Consider the following 15,479-nt stretch of genomic DNA (forward strand, 5'->3'; position numbering starts at 1 on the left):
CCGGCGTCTTCTAACCTTTAGCATTGGAAATTTCAAATTTGGCAGATTTTCCTCACCACTTCCGGTCCAGCGCTATACTGTTTCCAGTCTGGCGCCGAATTCAGACCGGATTGGGTGCACGCAGGGACCATCTGGAACCAGCATATGTGACCGCCGTCCCCAACTGTATTGCTTCAGTGGCACCCCTTCATCCACAGGCCAGAGCTTTATTGGAGTGACAGGAGACCCGTGGCTGCCGAGTCAACCAAGCCCCGTCATCTGAGGTCTCCTGCATTAGCCCCTGAGGACTGCTGGAAGGAGATGATGCTGAGCCAGCTACCAGGATCTGGAGACCAAGAGAGCCCGTCAGTGCCTGCACCGCCTTAGGGGTTGCTAGGGACTCTCGACTTCCTGTCCCAACCTCCATGACTCCAGGTGGGGCTGTCATGGCAATGAAATGAAAAAAAAAATAGGTGGGAATGCAGGTAACAATCCAATTCCTGCCTTTTTTAACTTCCTGTATCTCACAGAACCACAAACCAGATTTGAAAGATGAGATTCTTATCTTTAATATGCTTAATGTCTCTAGTTACTGTAGAATGGAACAAAGGGGCATCTAAAGTGACACGCCAGCTTTTTAAACTTGACTCTCTGTTCAATTGCATATGACTTTAGAGAAGATTTTTTATTGGTTAAACCGGTGAGATTATCTTTAAAGCAAATCCAACCTTTCAACAAACGTTGCAGGAATCTGTTATCCAGTGTATATAAATATATACAGTTTATGTATATATGCTGGCTATAGCTCCCGGCGTTGCCCGGGAAAATCAATAACTGCTTCTAGCTATAACAAAATTGAATTTTTTACTTATCTATAGACTGCCTCAGGCTGTTTCTGTCTGTCTCTGTCACTGACTGTCTGTTTCTGGCAGCCTCCCTCCAGTGACTGTGTCTCTGGCAGTCTCTTTCAGTGGCTGTCTCTGGCAGACTCTTATTCCAGTGACTGTCTGTCTCGGCACTCTCATTCCAGAGACTGTCTGTCTTGGGGACTTTTATTCCAGAGACTGACTGTCTCAGGCACTCACATTCCAGTACCTGTCTGTCTCGGGCACTCACATTCCAGTGACTGTCTATCTCGGGCACTCTCATTCCAGTGACTGTCTGTTTCTGGCACTCTCATTCCAGTGACTGTGTTTCTGGCAGTCTCTTTCAGTGGCTAGTTGTCTCTCGAAATCTCATTCCAGTGACTGCCTGTCTCTGGCAGTCTCATTCCAGTGACTGTCTGTCTCTGGCAGTGTCTTTCAGTGACTGTGGGGGTCTCAAGCATTGTCATTCCAGTGACTGTCGGGTCTCAGGCACTCTCACGCTCATTCCAGTGACTGACGGGGTCTCGGACACTCACATTCCAGAGACTGTCTGTCTCGGGCAATCTCATTCCAGAGACTGTCTGTCCGTCACTTTTTCTGTGGAGAGATATCAAAAGCGTCTGAGAGCAAAAGTGCTCAAGTTGGCCAATGCAACCAATCAGAGCTCAAGTTTAATTTTTGCACAGCTGTTTATAAAATTACAGCTGATTTCTGATTGGTTTCCATGGGCAACTGGAACAGTTTTAAATCAGACACTTCTGATAAATCTCCCCCTATCTCCGTATCCCTATCGATCTTACCTCACACATAAGCATCTTATATTCATTGCTTATAGTAATCAATCACAGCTCAGATCTCATATCAGAACAGCAACCAATCACAGCTCAGCCTCTAAACGCCACAGCAGCAGACACTGGCTCCTGTGGTGGTTAATAAGTGGATTTTGGAAAGCGCGGGGTGAATATTTCAGGTCAAAACCTGGTCTAAGACGTTCCCTGAGTCACAGAGGGCGGCTGTGCATAATTTGGTGACTGTAAACGTGATGGTACAGATTCCTTTAGTGGACATACATACATACACACAGCTTTATGTAATATATATATATATATCACACTCACCTGCCACTTTATTAGGTACACCTGTCCAACTGCTCGTTAACACTTAATTTCTAATCACATGGCAGCAACTCTGAGTATTTCAGAAACTGCTGATCTACTGGGATTTTCACGCACAACCAACTCTAGGGTTTACAGAGAATGGTCCGAAAAAGAAAAAACATCCAGTGAGCGGCAGTTCTGTGGGCAGAAATGCCTTGTTGATGCCAGAGGTCAGAGGAGAATGGGCTAGTTCGAGCTAGTTCGAGCTGGTTCGAGCTAATAGAAAGGCAACAGTGACTCAAATCGCCACCCGTTACAACCAAGGTAGGCAGAAGAGCATCTCTGAACGCACAGTACGTCGAACTTTGAGGCAGATGGGCTACAGCAGCAGAAGACCACACCGGGTGCCACTCCTTTCAGCTAAGAACAGGAAACTGAGGCTACAATTTTCACAAGCTCATCGAAATTGGACAGTAGAAGATTGGAAAAACGTTGCCTGGTCTGATGAGTCTCTATTTCTGCTGCGACATTCGGATGGTAGGGTCAGAATTTGCCGTCAACAACATGAAAGCATGGATCCATCCTGCCTTGTATCAACGGTTCAGGCTGGTGGTGGTGGTGTCATGGTGTGGGGAATATTTTCTTGGCACTCTTTGGGCCCCTTGGTACCAATTGAGCATCGTTGCAACGCCACAGCCTACCTGAGTATTGTTGCTGACCATGTCCATCCCTTTATGACCACAATGTACCCAACATCTGATGGCAACTTTCAGCAGGATAATGCGCCATGTCATAAAGCTGGAATCATCTCAGACTGGTTTCTTGAACATGACAATGAGTTCACTGTACTCAAATGGCCTCCACAGTCACCAGATCTCCAGCACCTTGTTGAATCTATGCCACGAAGAATTGAGGCAGTTCTGAAGGCAAAAGGGGGTCCAACCCGTTACTAGCATGGTATACCTAATAACGTGGCCGGTGAGTGTATATATATATACACACATATGTATATATTTATTAACACTTTTTCTAGTTATTATGTGACTTCAGTACGGTTCAGTACACTTGTAGCAGCTGGGAGGAGACTTTGCTCCCCCTCCCTCCTTCATAGAGTTCCAATGTCAGCTGATGCCTCACTGAGCTTCACTTGCTGCATGTGAGGCAGAATTCAAAGACATTTCAGACGGAAATCAAATTAGGAAGAAAGAAGGGAGGTTAAGGGCCAAAGTAAATGTACAAGAAAGTGCTCTAATAAGCTTATATCACCAAGTTTACTGTACAACTAATTTATGAAAAGCTTTTAGACATGTTTTTAATGATAGTCTGAAGCAGTGTAAATGCATCTCTATAATGCTATTATAAGCTCTATCCCTCCCTTTTTACATACATAAAAAACAATATTTATAAAGACTTGATATTAAAATTCCCTAAACTAAAATTGCATGAGTTGTTTCATAATCTTAACCCAAAAAAAAAGTTTCATGGAGCTCCAAGACATTTACATTTTGTGACTTTTCTTTCATACTTTATAAGTGGGCCAGAAGCTTGCTATGTGTGAATTTACATTCCAATGCAAAGTGAATGTGTTTATTTTCACAGACATAGTATGAGAATTCTTACCTCCGCAGACTTTGCCTTCTAGGTCTTCACACTGCCGATCATCACACTCACAATGTTTTCCATACACCCTGCTGTCTCCAGGCGGGAAGCAAGTGCACTGACCACATTCACATTTCCCTGCAGAATAAAATATCCACAATAGTCAGATCAGAAAGAAAAGTCACATGCTTTGAAGTATAATAATATAACTTTACTAACACCATGCTAAGAAAACATGGGACATTGAAGGATCCACCAGGAACAGGGAATGTAAACTAAGCAGACTGACATACTGGTGTGTGGACCCTCTGACAAGATCCGCTCTTCATTATTTCTTTGCATTTGCTTTTAAGAGAAAAAGGCTTTAAAATTATGCAAATGATACTGAGGGGCTCCAGGCTCCATCAACACCTGTGGAGCCCAGAGCCCCCCTGGCTTATTTGCATAATGTTAAAAGCTTTTTTTTTTAAAATACAGAGCATAAAAAAATTAAAGAAAAGCAGATCCTGCTTAAGAGGGCACAGGCTAGTATATCAGTGTGCTTGGTTTACAATCCTTCATCCTGGTGATATATGTCCTTTAAATACATAAATGAACGTGATGTGCTACCAAGGATTTCATGAAAATAGTTTTTTTTAGATCTTATACATAGGTCAGAGTATTAAATATCTACCATCTGGTGAGACTCATAACTGTAAAATCTGAGAATTATAATACGTTCATAACAGAAAATGGAAGTCCTGCACAAGCATGGATAGAAAAGTTGTAAAAAGGTCCGTACACTTTTGTTTTGCTTTTTTGTAAATTTATGTAATATTGAGATAATAATAAATAATAAATACAAACAAGAAAACTTCCATATCTTTCAGGTTTTAAAACAGGCTGAGGTCAGGTGGAGCCTGTGGACTTCCTACACATTACACTTATCAAACCATATATGTATACAATTTATAGACCATGGCCCACATTTATCAAAACTAGTTCAGTCTCCACTATGTACAGTCTGCCTGTGTAGTGTGCTGAGTGCACAAATTAATCAAAATTGGCGCACGGTCTACATTAATCTGGCACCCCTGCACTACTCTGGAAGTCTGCACTTTGTTCATGCTGCAGAATAGTGGCACAGACAGAATTGTGGTGCACATCAGTAATAAATGTGACACAACCTCTCACTAAGGACTAAGACAACAATTAAGACGCACGTTTTTTCTGGCTTGTCGGACACAGAGCAGCCACAACACAAAATTGGCGCAGACACTTCAAAAATACATGTGCGAGTAGTTTGCATGTTCTTTTCAGTGCAAAGTCAGACAGAAAACTGGCAAACGTTTTAATAAAAGTGGGCCTTGACTTTGCTTTCTATATACTGTTACTAGAGATGAGCGAGCACTAAAATGCTCGGGTGCTCGTTATTCGAGATGAACTTTTCCCGATGCTCGAGTGCTCATCTGCACAGGGAAGCTTGGCCAAACACCTGGAAACCTCAGAAAATGATGTAAACACCACGGAAATGGGCAGGAAACAGCAGGGGCAGCATGCTTCATCGCACCATTATGCCAAAATTATGGGCAACAGCATGGCCATGACAGAGTGACCGAATGAGGCTAGATCTAAAACATCCAATAATTGACCCTGACACTATAGGGAACGGCATGCAGAGGCAGCGGCAGGCTAGAGAGTGTCATGGCGACATACCCTAAATGGACTCAGGCTTCAAACCAATGGGTGGCAGAGAGGAACCAAAGGAGGTGAGCAAGAAGCGCTGAAATGATTTCCTATGTCAACAAAAGGTTGACGGTATATTTAGTCGATAAAACAGCATGGTGGCGACATAGTGACCAAGTTCCATAACGTATCTGGTGAACCACCCGAAAAATGAGCCTGACACAGCTCGTTTGATAAGGGGACGACATGTGGAGGCAGCCATGGAGACGACTTCCATGATTAAGAGCGACAGTATGGGGCATCCATATTGTGCTGCTATGATTGCAACTTCAGGTCTCCAGCATGGCAGCGACAGATGGGCCGAGTTCCATTATGTATCTGGTGAATCACCCGAAAATTCTGCCTGACACAGCTCGTTTGATAAGGGAACGATGTATGGAGGCAGTAAAGTAGTAGTAGATTAAAGGTGCTGCAGTTAAAACTATGTTAGTTGGATCTTGGGATGGAGCTGGTGGTCCGCTGCCAGGCGAGCTTTCGCCTGTCCAAGCCCCTGTCTCTCGGCTCCTCCCCAAACAGCACTTCTAAGAACCTTTTGTATAAAATCAAGTGTAGTAGTGTTCTTATAAGTTTGGGTTATGGCGGGTGAGGGGAATGTAAACAGATGTGCAAGAAGCGCTGAAATAATATTGGTAAATGATAAAAGTTTGCCAGTATATTTTGTGGATAACACAGCAGGGTGGCGACAAAGTTAACAAGTTTGATGAGGAAGCCATGAAAACAACCCAAAATTCTGCCTGACACAGCTCGTTTGATAAGGGGACGATGTATGGAGGCAGTAAGGTAGTAGTAGTAGATTAAAGGTGCTGCAGTTAAAACTATGTTAGTTGGATCTTGGGATGGAGCTGGCGGTCCGCTGCCAGGCGAGCTTTCGCCTGTCCAAGCCCCTGTGTCTCGGCTCCTCCCCAAACAGCACTTCTAAGAACCTTTTGTATAAGATCAAGTGTAGTAGTGTTCTTATAAGTTTGGGTTATGGCAGGTGAGGGGAATGTAAACAGATGCGCTGAAGCGCTGAAATAATATCGGTAAATGATAAAAGTTTGCCAGTATATTTTGTGGATAACACAGCAGGGTGGCGACAAAGTTAACAAGTTTGATGTGGAAGCCATGAAAACAACCCAAAATTCTGCCTGACACAGCTCGTTTGATAAGGGGACGATGTATGGAGGCAGCTATATGGACGACTTTTGGAGGCAGCTATGGAGATGACGTGTGGAGGTAGCAATGGAGACAACGTGTGGAGGCAGCTAAAAAGACGACGTGTGGAGGCTGCTATGGAGCAGTCCAAAAAAGTTTTCAAACCAGAGGAGGAGGTAGGTGGTCCTCCAGAAAAATTAAATAGATTGAGTGCCTGTATGTGGCAGTCCAAAAAAGTTTTCAAACCAGAGGACCGGGTAGGTGGCCCTCCAGAAAAATTAAATACATAGCCAGTTTCCTCTGCTTTAGTGTATAAAGAAGAGGAGAAGGAGGAAAATGAGGAGGAGGAGGGCATAAATTATTCAAGTTGAGCTTCCTTCACCTGGTGGAGAATGGAAATCCAGGCTTTATTCATCTTGATAAGCGTCAGCCTGTCAGCGCTGTCAGTCGACAGGCGTATACGCTTATCGGTGATGATGCCACCAGCTGCACTGAAAACCCGCTCGGACAACACGCTAGCGGCAGGGCAGGCAAGAAGGCATACAGCGCCAGTTCGTGCCACATGTTCAGCTTTGAAACCCAGTAGTTGTAGGGAGACGTGTGATCATTTAGGACGATGGTATGGTCAGCTACGTACTCCCTCACCATCTCTCTGTAAAGATCAGCCCTACTCTGCCGAGACTGGGGACAGGTGACAGTGTCTTGCTGGGGAGACATAAAACTGGCAAAGGCCTTGTAAAGCGTACCCCTGCCAGTGCTGGACAAGCTGCCTGCTCGCCTACTCTCCCTCGCTACTTGTCCCGCAGAAGTATGCCCTTTGCCACTAGCGCTGTCAGAAGGGAAATACTGTTTCAGCTTGTGCACCAGGGCCTGCTGGTATTCATGCATTCTCACACTCCTTTCCTCTCCAGGGATGAGAGTGGAAAGATTTTGCTTGTACCGTGGGTCCAGGAGAGTGAATACCCAGTAATCGGTGCTGGAATACATTCTTTGAGTACCAACGCGCAAGAATTCACTCCCCTCACTGGCCTGACTCTCCATTTCCTCCTCCTCCAACTCCTATTCTTCTGCCAATACAAGCTGAACAGTGAAGGACTGAACAATGCTCCCCTCTTCTGTCTCGCCAACATTCTCCTCCTCTTCCTCCTCATCCTCCTCCACCTCCTCCGATATGTGCTGAGAAACAGACCCGAGGGTGCTTTGGCTATCAACAAGGGAATCTTCTTCCCCCGTCTCTTGTGACGAGCGCAAAGCTTCTGACTTCATGCTGACCAGAGAGTTTTTCAACAGGCCAAGCAGCGGGATGGTGAGGCTGATGATGGCGGCATCGCCACTGACCATCTGTGTTGACTCCTCAAAGTTACTCAGCACCTGACAGATATCAGACATCCACGTCCACTCCTCATTGTAGACTTGAGGAAGCTGACTGACCTGACTACCAGTTCTGGTGGAAGTTGACATCTGGCAGTCTACAATCGCTCTGCGCTGCTGGTAAACTCTGGATAACATGGTTAATGTTGAATTCCACCTCGTGGGCACGTCGCACAACAGTCGGTGAGCGGGCAGTCGGAGGCGGCGCTGCGCTGCCCTGAGAGTGGCAGCAACTGTGCAGGACCTCCTGAAATGCGCACAGATGCGGCGCACTTTCGTGAGCAAATCAGACAGATTGGGGTATGTCTTGAGGAACCGCTGAACTATGAGATTTAACACATGGGCCAGGCATGGCACATGTGTCAGTCTGCCGAGTTGCAGAGCCGCCACCAAGTTAAGGCTGTTGTCACACACAACCATGCCTGGCTTCAGGTTCAGCGGTGCCAGCCACAGATCAGTCTGCGCCGTGATGCCCTGTAATAGCTCTTGGGCGGTGTGCCTTTTATCGCCTAGGCTCAGCAGTTTGAGCACCGCCTGCTGTCACTTAGCTACCGACTGATGTCGCCATGCCCACGGATGGTAATTTGGAGGAGGAGGGGTGGGAGGAGGAGGAGGCATAGTAGGCCTGAGATACCTGGACAGAGGTAGGCCACACAATCCTCGGCGTCGGCAGTATATGACCAGCCGCAGGGTCAAACTCGGTCCCAGCCTCCACCAAGTTAACCCAATTTGCGGTCAGCGATATATAGTGGCCCTGCCCTGCAGCAGTCGTCCACGTGTCCGTGGTCAGGTGGACCTTGTCAGAAACGGCGTTGGTCAGGGCATGGATGATGTTCTCTGACACGTGCTGGTGCAGGGCTGGGACGACACATGGGAAAAAGTAGTGGTGGCTGGGGACCGAATACCGAGGGGCGGCCGCCGCCATGAGGTTGCGAAAGGCCTCGGTCTCTACCAGCATCTCCAGGCTAAGTAGTTTGGAGATGTGGACGTTGAGGGCTTGGGCGTGTGGGTGGGTTGCACTGTACTTCCTCTTGTGCTCCAGTATCTGGGGTATGGAGAGCTGAACGCTGTGCATGGAGACATTGGAGGATTGGACATGGACATTGGACATGCTGTGGAGGATCGTGGAGGCGAAGGTGTGGTTTTCGCACGGGAGGTGTTTGGACCTGGGTCCTGGGCAGGGGACTGTCTAGCAGAGGCAGCAGATGACACAGGGGAAGGAGCAGTGGTGTGCCCGGCCGGAGGTGAATGGCCTTGGTTCCATTGAGTGGGGTGTTTAGCATTCATATGCCTGCGCATACTGATGGTGGTTAAGCTGGTAGTGGTGGAACCCCTGCTGATCCTGGTGTGGCACAGGTTGCACACCACAGTCCGTCGGTCATCCGGTGTTTCTTTAAAGAACCTCCAGACTTCCGAAAATCTAGCCCTCGCCAAGGAAGCTTCACTACGTGAAACATTTGGCGCTGATGCACCATCTCTGGCCCTGCCTCTCCGTCTGGCCCCACCACTGCCTCTTCCAACCTGTTCTCGTCGAGGACTCTCCTCCGTCTCATAAGCACTGTGTTCACCCGGCCTATCAACCCAGCTTGGGTCTGTCACCTCATCATCCTCCCCCTCATTCAGCTCCCCCTCGGACTTCCTGCCCTGACAACAACTTCACCACTGTCTGACAACCGTGTCTCCTCATCGTCCAACACCTCTTTACACACTTCTTCCACTACGTCAACAATGTCATCATCACCCACAGACTGCGACCGGTGGATAAGAGCTCAGCAGCAACCGGACAAGTGGTTTGTGACTCTGGGAAGGGTCCAGAAAACAGTTCCTCAGAGTATGCCAGTTCAAATGCCAAATTTTCCTGGGAGGGGGCAGACTGGGGGGAAGGAGGCTGAGGTGGAGGAGTGCAGATTTCGGTGACATGGGTGGACTGCGTGGAAGACTGACTGGTGGACAAATGGCTAGAAGCAGTGTCCGCAATCCACGACATCACCTGTTTGCATTGTTCTGGCCTCAACAGTTCTCTACCACGAGTCCCAGTAACTTGAGGCATGAATCTAGGGAGTGTAGCTCTGCGGCGTTCCCCTGCTCCCTCATCAGCAGGTGGTGTCTCACCCCGCCCAGAACCACGGCCTCTGACCCCTGCAGTAGTTGGATACCCACGTCCACGCCCTCGTGCTATGGCTAGTTTCTAACCTACACTGACAGCACACAACTGGATTTTATGCTGTGCCTGATGACTTTGAGTTATAAAAAAAAATAAAAGTAAAAAAAAAAAATCAGTAGACTGTGCCTAATTCAATCAAACCCCTAATAAATTGTCCCACTTAGGTGTTTGAGATGTGTGTGTCACTAAGAGATAAATAGAACGTTCCCAAGTCTCTCTGCAAATTCCTCACAATGTGGTACTAGCTGCACTACTAGTGCCAGCAAGCCCAGCCACAAGCAAATCAACAATATATATATATATATATATATATATATATATATATATAACGCTATTGTAGGCCTAAGAAAGTCGGTTGGGTTCTTGTAGACTCACTCCTGCCTAACAGTAAGCTAATATAACACCCTAACGCTATCCCTGCAGCAGCAGCAGCTCTCTCCCTAACGGCATCCAGACAGAGAATGATGCGAGCAGCGCTAGTCTATTCCAGGGTCACCTGATCAGGCCAGCCAACCACTGCTATCGACGTGTAAAGGTACCACGTCATGCTGGGTGGAGTGCAGAGTCTCCTGGCTTGTGATTGGCTCTGTTTCTGGCCGCCAAAATCAAAACGGCGGGAGATGCCATTTTCTCGAGCTGGCGAAGTATTCGTCCGAGCAACGAGCAGTTACAAGTACGCTAATGCTCGAACGAGCATCAAGCTCGGACGAGTGTGTTCTCTCATCTCTAACTGTTACCATAAAAATGGTAAGTACTTGGCATTCAATTACGCAGTTTTCTATGGGCAGCCGCTACATCCAGATTCATCCATCTGAATGCCAGATAGCTTTATTTTATATAGTGGAGAGTCAGAGAGTCAAATAACCTACATTTCGAAGCCAAGTAGCACTGCCATCTGGATTTGCTTTAGTGAGAATACAACAATGTCCACCATTGTTTATCTTTTCGCATTATTGAACACCTATATAAAGCAATGTGGTCTGTGGAAGAAGCTGATGGGGCTTATTAAGTGACTAAATCTGGTACCAATCTAAAGGGGGGAACAAAAATCATCATGTGTACTGCAGCAAGGAAAACTTTTTTTATTATGATGACACAGCATGTGCCGTTGAGGGCTCCTGTGACCCATGAAGATCATATGGGAACTATAACATGTATTATGTATAAAGTGTCATCACTGTATAGAAGAATCACACATTTCAAGGCATAGAAGCAATTCAATGAAGCTCTAAAAAAGACAAGATGGAACAACTGATTAAAAACCATTTATTTTGCAGCTGATTGATTTGGGGTCAAATAGGAATTGGTTAGTTTGGGGACGTGGCCGGTACTGTAATGGATGTGAATTGCACACCTTGCTATGCAAATCTGTATATGGCCATCTGAGAATAAAGATACATCTTCAGGGAGCAGAGTTTAAAAAGGCATCAAAATGGAGCAGATATATTACTGTGTCTGCACCAGTTTTTTGTGAACAAGCTTGCACATGTATTTATTATGTGATTGCGCCACTTTTGTGTCAAAGTTGCATTTTGTCCAACATTTTTGAAAACTTTGCACCTAAAGACGCGTTGTGCTTTGTGTTCCTAGTTTGCGCCACATTTGTCACAACAGCATAAGGCAAAGTGTACCAAGAAAAAAAAAAGTGCAACTGTGTCACATCCTGAAAACAGATTATCTAAGAGCGTGCAACGCTGGCTCAAAGTGCACATTACTGAGGCATATCGCAATAAGCCACATTGCACCAGTTTTCATATATCTGGGCCAATATTTACAACACTTCGTGATGTATGTTTTGCTGAGGTGTTTCACTTCTTCTTTGTCTGAGTTAGACATTATTACATCAGTTTCACTGAATATGACAACTGCCAATTTTGACCTTCTGGACAGTTTAAAAGGATTAAAGGGGTTTGGCCATGAAAGAAAATTCTTAAATTTTAATACCCTATTGATGTTTACACAATAAAACACAATTTTACTTAGTTTCATTGCTGTTTTAGCTCCTATAACTCTCTAAACAGACACTTCATGATTCCCCTGGTTCTGTGAGCTGACAGTGTGGTTAGATTATCAGGGTAAAGGTTTATATAGACTTTAGCTTCCGAACATTGTACTTGTATCTGATACATAAAAAGAGAGATGAGACAGATCAGAGATGAGAGATAATTAGATCCATGAGATGCATATAACACGTGACAATCTCAGCTCTAGTATCACAGCCATAACATATACAGCTCTGCTATATATCTTCATCCCCCTCCCCTGCATAAAGATCTTATCTGTCTATAGCTTGTAGCTTTACTCTCCTCTCACAGCTGTTTGCCAGCAGGAAGTCACTGTGGGGCAGATTTATCAAGTGTCTGAAAGTCAGAATATTTCCAGTTGCCCATGGCAACCAATCACAGCTCAGCTTGTATTTTACCAGTGCTCATTAATATTTTAAAGGGGAGCTGTGATTGGTTGCCATGAGCAACTAGAAATATTCTGACTTTCAAACACTTGATAAATTTGCCCCTGTGTGTCTGTGTGAGCAAGGGTGGGGGCCACTGCAGGGAGCAGAGAGCAGAGAGGAGCTCAGTGTAAGAACTCCAGGGTTGGGTCTAGGGGCAGCCAAAATTGTATACACCAGGATTGATTGAGACAGGTTGGAATTGTATCAAATTCAATGTTATTAACAAAAAGTACAGCATTTCACAGAGAATGTGTTATTTTGTTATCCTGAGTACATTTAAGAAACTTGTCTTCGTGGGACTACCCCATTAAGCAAAAATGTACCAAAAAAGAAAAAAAAAATCACAAACAATTAAAGCGAGATTTGTGGATTGATAAAATAAAAGAGCACAATTAGATGTGGAGCAGGAGGTTTATGTCACCAAGGAGTTCAATTTAGCAACACATTAAACTGGTATAGGTATTCCATTCATCATTAATTACACATGGGGATTCTGATGTAGTAAGAGAAATTGTTAAGAATGAAACATGATCGGGGGGCGTGGCCGAATGCCGAGCTAGGAGGACGCATACCGGCGAGCTCCCGGGATCCTGACCTCCATCCTGATATTTGGATAGCCATCCGTGATTATAATTAGCTGGACACCCGGCGCGGACTTACCTGGCACTAGGAGGACGGAGTGGAGCCGGCCATTTGGAACCCCAGCCGAGTCGGAGGGTCAGAAGCGGAGACCGGGCGCCGCCACTGAAGCTGAGGAGCCGGTGTAGCCGAACCTGCCGCTGTTGGTGCCTTGCACCGCTGTGTTCCGGGACCGGGTGCCGGTATCTGGTGAGGTGTCGGGCCCCCTGTTTGGGATCGAGGGAGGCCGCAGTGGTGTGGCGCACGCAGCACGTGGGGCGCCGGCGCCATTGTAGATCTGGCGCGCCTCCTCCTCCTGCTCTCTGGGCGCTGCCTGCACATTTAATCCTCCTCCCGGGTCCCGGTGTCGGCGGCAGGCGTGGAGTCGGTCCTCCGGACAGAGACTGAGGGCGGCCGCTGCTGTGAGGGGTGTGCGGCACGTGGTGTGCCGGCGCCATAGTGAAGAGGGCACACTTCCCACTCCTGCCTTCCAAGCGCTGCCCCCGTCAGAGAATCTGAGGGACAGCCCAGGAACCACTGCCTCGGGGTCCTGTCTCCACGGAGAAACTGCGGCTGAGAGGTAGGCTGCCTGTCTGCTCCCCTGGCCACAGAGCCTCTCCTGACATAGCCCACCCGTGTCAGTGCAGAAGTGACTTTCCAGACCCCCCCCCTGCTCACATTGCTATCTGGCACTGAAGGGGTTACTTCTACTTCCACTATACTACATAGAGCTCGGTTTTAGTCCTTCTGCCGTCTACCCTGGTGAATCCTTAGTGATTGTCTGATTCAATTCAACCCTCCTTGAAAGCTTACTGGGTTACTGGTGCTGTATGCTTGTAATTCACACAGATAGTAAAATGGGCAACAGGAGGAGAACAGCTAAACAAAGTAAGGCGCCATCAGGAGCCTCTGCGCCGCCATCCGATGACGAATCAGTTCCTGGAGACCCCCTGTACCATTCTCTGGACCCTCTGGATAACCAGGCGTGCTCCACCTCACAAGCTGTTTTAGCACAAATACAATCTAATGCGGCAAGGAAGCTGGGCAGGTTTTCACGTGCTCAGCCTAGCTCTCCTCAAGGGTCTCCTGGTCCCTCACCCTCCATGTTTGATGGATCTCAGAGCCCATTGCAACCTGACGACCCGGAGGACATTCCTATGGATCCATCTGAGGTGCTAGACAAGAAATTTGCTGAGGTGTTAGCGGCCATTAACTCCTGCCAATCTAAGCTAGTTAACAAAGTTGATGAACTCCGTCAGGACTTTGTCATCCTGAGACATGACGTCCATAAAGCCAAGGAGCGGATAACCGAGACGGAGCGCCGCATTTCTGATGTTGAAGATGTCCAGAGACCAATGCCCGCTCAGATTACTGATTTACAACGTCAGATGGCTGCCGCTGCAGACAGGGCGGATGATTTTGAGAACCGCTTAAGGCGCAACAATATAAGAGTTGTTGGTCTCCCCGAGAAAGCTGAGGGTCCCGATCCGGTCGCTTTTTTTGAAAAATGGATGAAGGACTTGCTTCCTGCAGAGACTTTCTCGCCGTTTTTCACGGTAGAAAGGGCCCATAGAGTCCCAACCCGCCCTGGCCCTCCGGGGGGAAATCCCAGGCCTTTCCTAGTTAGACTGCTACACTTTAGGGATAGGGACGCAATTCTGCGTGCGGTTAGAGGCAAAGGGGAGATTCTCTTGGGTAATAACAGAATAGCATTTTACCCTGATTTTTCTGCTGCGGTGAGGAAGCAGCGCACCCACTTCAATGAGGTTCGTAGTCGTCTTAGGGATAAGGGGTACAAATACTCGATGATTTTCCCTGCACGTCTCCGTGTGATAGATGGTCAGAGGACCCGTTTTTTCACCTCCCCGTCCGAAGCCATGCACTGGGTGGACTCAGCCCCTAGGGCTCCTGGAAGTGCTGGGGCGGCCCCTCCTCCCTGACCTTGGGCTGGAAGGTACTCAAAGTCCTTCTCTTTTAGTCAAGAGAACTTGCATGTCATAACTGGGGTCCCAGTGCTAATATAGCTAAGCGGTTATGTCATATAATACTTCAAGATGGGTGCCTACACCCCCTCTAGTATATTATTGGGGTGCTCCCTCTATACTGTATTTAAGTGATCGGTGCTATCCATCATTTACTTCCTAATCCCCTTACTATAGGGGTCAGGTTCCCGGGATAAGCAGTTTTGGGTTTATCCTAGTTAGGGACCATAGTTCCTGGTAGTTAGATAGTTCGAGGGTATAGGTCTGCACTTCAATTGTTAGAGTGTTAGACAGGGGGTTATCTCTAATGTATAGTTGGGATACAGGTTTACTCATGTTAATGTTAATGCTTTATTATGTGTTTTTTGTGGTAAAGCTGTGTGAATGTGTGTGTGATTGGTTGTATGTGTCTATGTCCCCTCCATCTCTCTTTGCAGGTTCCATTTCTCCAACTATCCAGCCAGATCCATATCCCTCCTTACTCTTATGGCG

General features: G+C 46.8%; 1 protein-coding gene across 1 annotated transcript in view; it reads right to left on the reverse strand.

Moving 5' to 3' along the window:
* ITGBL1 (integrin subunit beta like 1) overlaps window positions 1–15,479 on the reverse strand; it is a 186,936-nt gene that overhangs the window by 23,032 nt on the left and 148,425 nt on the right. Inside the window, exon 8 of the mRNA XM_072135499.1 lies at window positions 3,563–3,679. Within this exon, the coding sequence (XP_071991600.1) occupies window positions 3,563–3,679 (117 nt within the window). The remainder of the gene's footprint in view (window positions 1–3,562; window positions 3,680–15,479) is intronic.

This window comes from Engystomops pustulosus, chromosome 2, assembly GCF_040894005.1.
Source record: "Engystomops pustulosus chromosome 2, aEngPut4.maternal, whole genome shotgun sequence".
Taxonomy (NCBI): Eukaryota; Metazoa; Chordata; class Amphibia; order Anura; family Leptodactylidae; genus Engystomops; species Engystomops pustulosus.